Genomic DNA, 8,799 nt, shown 5'->3' on the forward strand with positions numbered 1-8,799 from the left:
AGAGGAGATATGACAAGAACATAATGCAGAGACAATTGTATTTGAAATAATGAACGCAGTCTTGGGAGAGTAACTTAACTAATTTCATCAGTTGAAAGAGGCCATGATAAATAATACGGAGGATATCACAAAATACAGTGTACAGGACTAAAGGCTGAGGATGTAAGATCATCATCATTAAAACAGCAGAAGACAAAATTATTTCCACTAGGTGGAGTTATCTGCTCTGAACACAGATCTGTGCAACATTGCTCATGTTCAAAATGTCAGTGCCATCTAACACTTACACTGAAACATTGTTGCTTTATTTCGTTTGATGGACATCACTCAACATACATGATTTGCTTAAGGAGCAATAGGACTTATTATCAGTGTGTGAAGACAGTACTGTGGTGTAAAACAAGGCAGCATTATTTCATCACAAAACAAAGTCTATAGTTTGTACAGAATATTCAGCATCAATAGATCTGGCTCTACAGGACCAACATAAAAAAACAACCTTATAGGCAAATACACATTTACCAGTCCGTTAAATTTAAAAATAAATAAATACAACCGTTATACATTCTATGCTGAATCGTAAAGACACACACCACTGGTGGGGCACCCCAAATGGCACCATATCTATATATAGTGCATTACTTTTGACCAGAGCCCAGGTCAAACGTAGTGCACTATAAAGGGAATACGGTGACATTTGGGATGCACCCCTGGTGTTTAAAATACATTCAGGATGGTCCATGCATTTCATGGTGTCCTGACCACTACAGCACAGTAGACTACATCCAGTGTATATTCTTCCCTTCTACTACAGTTGACAGTGTTTACTCAACACCCAGGAGCTCTACAGTCGCTAGCATGTGCATAACTTATCATTCCCTCTGCAGTTTCGCACAGTGAACTGATTCAACAGCCAGACAATAGGCCTGTCGCAGCAAGTACCGGAGATCATTTAACTAAATCACATATACGGCTCAGTTATGACTCCTACTGTCTGTATTTTGGGTATTTTCCCCAGAACTCCCTAGAAGCAGAAACATAGTGCATTCAGACCCCTTGACTTTTCCCACATTGTTACATGACAGCCTTATTCTAAAATCAATTCAAATGTTTTTTTTCCCCACTCAACCAACTCTCTCTCACACACACACACACACCATAATGACAAAGCAAAAAACAGGTTTTTAGAACTTGTTTCAAATGTATCATTTTAAATATCACATGTATTCAGACCCTTTACTCAGCGTTCTGGAGCAGCTTTTCATCAAGGACCTCTCTGTACTTTGCTACGTTCATCTTTCCCCTCATTCCTGACTAGTCTCCCAGTTCCTGCCGCTGAAAAACATCCCCACAGAATGATGCCACCAAGTTTTCCCCATAGGGATGGTGCCAGGTTTCCTCTAGATGTGACGCTTGGCATTTAGGTAAAAGAGTTCAATCAAGGTTTAATCAAACCAGAAAATCTTGTTTCACATGGTCAGAGTCCTTTAGGTACCTTTTTTGGCAAACTCCAAGCAGGAGTTTTATTGAAGATTGGCTTCCACCTGGCCACTACCATAAAGGCCTGATTGGTGGAGTGCTGCAGAAATGATTGTCCTTATGGACAGTTCTCCCATCTCCACAGAGGAACTCTGTCAGAGTGACCATTGGGTTCTTGGTCACCTCCCTGACCAAGGCCCTTCTCCCCCGATTGCTCAGTTTGGCTGGGCGGCCAGCTCTGGGAAGACTCTTGGTGGTCCCAAACTTCTTCCATTTAAGAATGATGTAGGCCACTTGAGGACCTTCAATATTGCAGAAATGTTTTGGTACCCCTTCCCAGATCTGTACCCCGACCAAATCCTGCCTCGGAGCTCTACGGACAGTTCCTTTGACCTCATGGTTTGGTTTTTGCTCTGACATGCACCGTCAACTGTAGGACCTTATATAGACAGGTGTGTGCCTTTCCAAATCATGTCTAACCAATTGAATTTACCACAGGTGGACTCCAATCAAATTGTAGAATCATTTCAAGGATGATCAATGGAAACAGAAGGCTCCTGAGCTCAATTGCAAGGGCCTGAATACCTATGCGAATAAGTAACCTGCAAAAACGTCTAAAAACCTGTTTTCGCTTTGTCATTATGGGGTTGTGTGTTAACTGATGAAGATTTTTATTTAATCCATTTTATAATAAGGCTGTAATGTAACAAAATGTGGAAAAGGGGAAGGGGTCTTTATACTTTCCTAACGCAATTTGACTGCATATTCATAATAACCATTTTCAATGGCTTTAGAAATAATATTTTCTGCTGTTAACTTTTGGTCCAAATAAAGTAAGGCTTTGATTAGGTCATTTATGTCGGCTTGCATGCCCACCATTTCCAACCATACGTTTAACAGTTCATAGACTCGGTCTTCAGGATGAAGGTGTGCAGTGCTTTTTATAGCGTTGTCACGGAGTCCGATGTGCCTGAAGAATCTGTTATGGTAGTAAACATCCAGCTCTTCAAAAAGTTCAAAACTTTTCTTCAAGGACTCGTCACCTAAAAATAAAAAAGATAAAAAAGATAAAAGTCCCTGACATCAAAGCCCACCGTGCTGTACTGTATTAATCAAGCAGAGCAGAGTGGGTCATAGACAAGGCTAAATAATATTAGTATGTTAACTAGCCTAAATCCATAAAATATAGAGGGTATACTCTCACCATTCAAAGGAGCAAGTTTTCTGAGAAGGACATCTTCCTAGAAAACAAATTAAAATAAACATGGTCAGTCATAAATCATAAATCAGGCTCCTAAACAAGGCCCCTGCACTAGCTCTGAAGTTTGGCTCTTGGAGGGTTGTGCAGGAGGGAAGGACCTTAACAACAGCTCTGGACTTCTTGTCTCTGGCCTTATTCCGTCCTTTCCTCGATCCTGCATTTGCATCTATAAATCACATTCATGTGCTTGGGCCTGGCCACTAGCAATGGTTAATTAAATCTTCAAAAACAAGTGTCAAAACTGCCTAGTAAGTCTTCTGCCTGGTAAGTCTTCATCAAGATGGATGGTGGAAAGGGAGTAGCTCTACTTCAAAATGGGACACGGTTGTTTGGCTCCATTTGCCCATGAGAGTAATTATGAATTGGGTGAACTAATGCTGTATACTTGTCAGACAGACTGTGGCTTTCAAACAGTAAGTAAGTACAGTGCATTTTGAACGAATTCAGTGCATTTGGAACGAACTCTTTACGCCAAAGAGTTCAAACTTGGTTTCATCAGACCAGAGAATCTTGTTTTTTCATGGTCTGAGAATCCTTTAGGTGCCTTTTGGAAAACTCCAACTGGACTGTCACGTGCCTTTTACTGAGGAGTGACTTCCGTCTGGCCTCTCTACCTGATTTATGGAGTGCTGCAGAGATGGGAGAACCTTCCAGAAGGACAACCATCTCCACAGAGGAAATCTGGAGCTCTGTCAGAGTGACCCCCAATAGCTCAGTTTGGCCAGGCGGCCAGCTCTAGGAAGAGTCTTGGTGGTTCTAAAACTTCTTCAATTTAAGAATGATGGAGGCCACTGTGTCCTTGGGGACCTTCAATGCTGCAGAACTGTTTTGGTACAATTACCCAGATCTGTGGGACCGTGTATAGACAGGTTTTGTACCTTTCCAATCAATTGAACTTACCACAGGTGGGCTCCAATCAAGTTGTCGAAACATCAAGGATGATCAACGGAAACAGGATGCACCTGAGCTCAATTTCGAGTCTCATAGCAAAGGGCCTGAATACGTATATAAATAAGGCATCTGTTTTTATTGCTTTTTATACATTTGCAAAAATGTATAAATACCTGTTTTCACTTTGTCATTATGGGGTATTGTGTGAGGGGAAAACAAAATGCAATCCATTTTAGAATGTGGAAAAAGTCAAGGGGTCTGAATATTTCAGAATGCACTGTATATTGAGCAGAGAAAATAAAGATGAACAGAAAGTAAGACCAGATCCAGAATAGGATGGGAGTTCTAAAGAAACAATGCAGATGTGGTTAGAAAAGAGATTGAGAGAAGACAAGGGACAGGTTCGCATGAGCATGCCCTGTGCTGCTGCTCTCACCGTAGCCGCAGCGCCTGGCTGCCTCTTGGCCGAAGGGCTGGAAAGCGGGGAGGATGAGGGTAGTGCAGACAAACTGGACTGGGAGGAGTTGGTGGTGTTGTGGAGGCTGTCGCCCAGTCCATTGTCCTCATCGGCTGAGGAGGCGTTGGCGCCCACCTCCTGGGTCAGCTCCAGGAAAAGATGGAGCCGTGTGTCATCCTGCACAGGACTCCGGTTGTTCGGCCTCTCCTCAATTGACCTGTTGTTTTGATCATCCTACAAAATATGAAAAGTTATATGTAGTCTAATGAGGCACATTTGTTGCTGTTCACTTATGTACTTTGCCATGTTTTCACATCAAGTTCAAACCCCCGAGCTGACAAGGTACAAATCTGTCGTTCTGCCCCTGAACAGGCAGTTAACCCACTGTTCCTAGGCCGTCATTGAAAATAAGAATTTGTTCTTAACTGACTTGCCTAGTTAAATAAACGTCAAATTAAAATTAAAAAAATTATATCAGCTCGTCTGAGCAATTTGATCAGAATTAATCTAATTCAGTATGCAGTGCCGATTGGCCTAGATTCAGACCAGAGTTAAGCGTGCGTAAATGTAACACAATTCCCTTATCATGCGCATTTCTCTCTATGCGTATTCTCTTGAGTCTGTCCGACAAGAGTCTCATTTGAAAAAGGTACACCGTATTCAGCAGTTGATTTAGATGTATTCAGAATGCGCAAGGTAGTCACACCTGCAGAGAATGTTACACGAAAGAATAAGGCAAGTCTGAATATCAAATACTGAGAAGTGCATAGGAAAGGCATGTGTAGGAGTGACAAATTCCTAAGTCGGGATCAGCCCCATTGAGTCTGACACCCCGAATGTGAAAATAACTTTGGAATGAGACCGGTTGACTCACCACCTCAATCTTCAGCGTCTCACTGGGATTATTCTGGGAGTCTGGAACAGATGAAGTATGAAACACACAGGGCACTTTACTTTCAGGTACAATATTGACATGTTCTGTTGACAGCTTTAAGTGCATCACTGCTGACACGTGAGCTTTGAGGCTCTGTTCCCTCTGGATGGCCCCTTACTACCTGTATAGTGAACTACTTTTGACCAGGCCCCATAGGCAATAGGGTGCCATTTGGAAGGCATCCCAAGACTTCACTTTTGAAAGAGCAAAAGGTATTTATTTGATATATATGACCTTACCTCTCCTTTTACAGCAATTTCGCCTCTTCAAATAGACAGCGGCAATTGCAGCAGTGATACCCAGTACTCCCACCACAATCACACCTGCTGTTTCAACAGAGAGAAATTAATGATTAATGTCACAACCCCATCCATCAGCTGTTGACCAAATAAGTGGCAGGGTTGACAATTCGTCGTTGTTTGAATCCCAGAACGTCCCTTGAAATTCAGAAACAGTAATTTCCCAAAATATACGCAACAATCATAATATTCTATTGTGTTAACACACAATAAAATCCTAATCCATAGTAATAAACAGGAGTCAACAGAGCATGCAGCAAGGGGATGTCTGCTGTACCTGGTCTTGTACCTGGGATGGTGCTGGGTGCGGGCAGTCTGGTCTTACAGACAGTGTTGGACGTAGCAGTGCAGTTCTTCAGCCTCACCTCATTCTCTTCACATCTGAGATAAATGGGGGTTTCAACAAAGTATCATTTTAAAAGCCACATTAAAACCAGTTTAATTCGATTTTATTTATCGATGAATAAATGCCATGTATAGGAAAGCTAGTCACCACTGTGCAATAACGTCTACACAACAGTCTAATGAAGTAAAAATGGAGGTTAGGCTAGATTTAGTTTGAGAGCATCCGCGTGCATGTTCACATATTCTATGGACATACCTTAAGCACTTTTTGCACACTTCACAGGCTTGGTCAGGGGCACAGAATGACCCAGGTTTACACCGGCACTCTCTGTCCTGAGTGATGGTGCATGCCTTCGTAGTCACCTGATCTGTGAGAGGAACATACAGAGATTGTAATGTTAAAGACACAATTATTTTTATTTAAAAAAAATAATAATAATAATCAGACAGGGGATAGATCGGAGCCCAGCCATTTAATTTGTCATTCATTCTAATGGATCATGTTGAATTTGAAAAGGGCTAACTTGTTCAACAGAATTACCTGAGTGACACGTGGTGCACTTTAAGCACTGTCGTAGTCCGTTGCCATGTTCAGTGTATGTGTCAAACTCACAGGCCTCACACGTTCCTCTCTCCAAGGCACGTGTGCAGTACTCTTTAACATACGTACCTGAGGCCATAGAGAAACAACAGTTACTGGGTTATCCAAACAGGTGTCTTACCTACCTGTCCATACAGCAGACACTTGACACTGAGCATGAATTACTGTAGTCGTATCACCATGGTCAATACAAGGCCAAAGTAGTGTACCATTTCAAGTGCACACACTGGCCTCAGTAGACTGAATCTTAAATCTCTATTTGTCTCACCAGCTAGGCAGTTTAAACAGCAGATATTGTCATGTGGGTACTCCAGGTTTTCCCGGCATGAGATGTCCCGCTGTGTCAAGTTTCTGACGCTGCCTCCTGTCCGTGTCAATTTAAGGCCAGACTGAGCTGCCACCATGGGGTTGAGGGCCCAGATTAGGAGGACAACCTTAGAGAAAGATGAAGCACACATGAAAAACATTGTCATCCAGTTTTCACCTAGCTTACTTTAGACACCCATAATATCAAAGGAAAGTAGCCAAAGTTGGTGAGGAAATTACTGTTGTAAAAATGAGGTGTAAATCTCAAATGGCACCCTATTCCCCATATAGTGCACTACTTTAGAGGGCTCTGGTCAAAAGTAGGGAATAGCATTTGGTACATAAACCTAGGTCTTTCTTTCCTCATTGTAGTCCTGACAATAAATCACTTCCCCTTCAAGGGAATATCTTCAAAAAGGTCCATATTCATGACTAACTAGAGAAGGGAAAGGAAATAATCCAAGAATGTCTATGAGATCATCCAAACCTTGTTTGTCAAGAAATGTCCTCATCTTTGTACATGCAGAGCTCCTTGTGTCAAGTGACAGACTTGCCAAAGCTTAGGTATGATAACAGGGACAATATAATTGCATTCATGATCACGCCACTGATGCGTGGTCAAAAACAACTACAAATCTAATGTTATTTGTCACATGCTTCGTAAACAACAGGTGTAGACTAACACTTCATCTACAAGTGAAGCAAGCCTAATAATTAGTCCCAATAATGTATGCAGTTAGACAACAACTATTTTGAAACGGGTCTTTATCTGGTTCAACTATTTGAGGGTGGTATTGCTCAACTAGAGACAAACAAGAAGCGCTGTGATGCAATTTCATCACAAATCTATTTGGAACCTCTGAGTCACAAGATACAAGGGCACACCCAATTTAGCAACCTGTATTCATTCACCTGTAAAGTATGCCCAAATATAGGCCAGCCTACAAACTCTCTGAACAAAACCCAAGCACACTCCAGAGTAGAAAAGAGGCAAGGTGACAATAGATATGCTGCATCATATTATGTTTGGCTGCTGTTTTATGTATTCTCCCAAAATGTTATTTGGAACATAAATACAGTTATTTTAGCATTAAATTGCTAAATGTTCTCTCTGCCCAAGGCAATATGTGTAGAATTGCAAGAAATTAGCTTTAGAACTGCAACATTTTCTCACTAATGACAAGCCTTTAAAATGTTATTTCCCAAGGGCAGAAACTTCTTCAGTCTGGCCATACACTGCAGAAACTGCTTGTATGCAAAAAATAAATCGCACTCTAAAGTAGGAGTTGTGTTCTGATATTATGAGGGGGTCCCAGAAGTATTTGCTAACGTATCACTAAAGACGGTCTACGAAGCTAAATACAGTTTGGGAACCCCTGCCTTAGTCTAACCAAACACCGGCTTCAACAGGCACTACATAGGAATTTCGCACCTTTATGAGGCTTTTCCATTGGGATGTTTACGCGACATTCTTTCTGGCCGCACAAATGGCGCATGGACTAAGTCAGAACATGAGTTCGAATTTTAGAATAAGTCTAAAGTTACATTACTAGTAGGCTCCACAATTTAATTGATGAGGTAATGACAGAGCGCGCGTGCTGTGTGACAACAACGCTTCAAATTGATGTGGTCACAGCCGTACAGCGTGAAACAACTTACCATGTAATGTAGGCCTATATTGCTCATACTTTTATCAAACATCGCAAAATGTCAAAGGTGGCGTACATATCCCAGTTGATGTGTCAGAAAACAGAAAAGCGGCACCAGCACTCCTCCATGAATCGATGGTTTAGTTTGGTTGAACAGCGCTAGATTTATTTGAGACAACTCTCCTCACGAAAGAGAAAGTTCCAAATGACGATTGGCACAGTGCCAGTTACGCCCCTTAGGGAAACGATTAAATAGTCCAAGGTTCGGACGCTTTTTTTCAATTTTCGCCTAAAATGACATACCCAGATCGAACTACCTGTAGCTCAGGACCTGAAGCAAGGATATGCATAATCTTGATACCAGTGGAAATGTGAAATTAATGTAGGAGAATAACACATTAGATCTGGTAAAATATATATATTTTTTGTATAATCATCTTTGAAATGCAAGAGAAAGGCCACAATGTAGTATTCCAGTTGTATGTGTATGTGCAAAGTTTTAGACTAATACAATGAACCATTGTATTTCTGTTCAAAAGTCTGCCCAAATGTGCCTAATTGGTTTATTAATACATTT

The 8,799-nt window shown here is 41.4% G+C and overlaps 1 protein-coding gene across 1 annotated transcript; it reads right to left on the reverse strand.

Annotated features, from left to right (window-relative positions):
• Positions 1-252: 252 nt before the first annotated feature.
• On the reverse strand, positions 253-8,436 carry hdr (hematopoietic death receptor). The gene is made up of 10 exons (XM_036980063.2): positions 8,233-8,436; positions 6,536-6,701; positions 6,208-6,336; positions 5,923-6,034; positions 5,599-5,702; positions 5,262-5,345; positions 4,963-5,003; positions 4,068-4,322; positions 2,684-2,720; positions 253-2,522 (listed from the first exon to the last, which is right to left on the reverse strand). The coding sequence occupies exons 1-10, from the start codon at positions 8,272-8,274 to the stop codon at positions 2,224-2,226; spliced, it is 1,269 nt and encodes a 422-aa protein (XP_036835958.2). The 5' UTR covers positions 8,275-8,436; the 3' UTR covers positions 253-2,223.
• Positions 8,437-8,799: the final 363 nt, after the last annotated feature.

Source organism: Oncorhynchus mykiss, chromosome 6 (assembly GCF_057628025.1).
Source record: "Oncorhynchus mykiss isolate SJ-2025 chromosome 6, ASM5762802v1, whole genome shotgun sequence".
Lineage (NCBI taxonomy): Eukaryota > Metazoa > Chordata > Actinopteri > Salmoniformes > Salmonidae > Oncorhynchus > Oncorhynchus mykiss.

What these genes read in the sequence shown, in the direction of transcription:
- hdr (XM_036980063.2), bottom strand. Translation starts at nt 8,274, where the DNA reads ATGTTTGATAAAAGTATGAGCAATATAGGCCTACATTACATG. An exon ending in CTGTTTAAACTGCCTAGCTG is followed by an intron (nt 6,337 to 6,535) that starts GTGAGACAAATA and finishes CTATGGCCTCAG; the next exon opens with GTACGTATGTTAAAGAGTAC. An exon ending in GTGTGCAAAAAGTGCTTAAG is followed by an intron (nt 5,703 to 5,922) that starts GTATGTCCATAG and finishes CATTTATCTCAG; the next exon opens with ATGTGAAGAGAATGAGGTGA.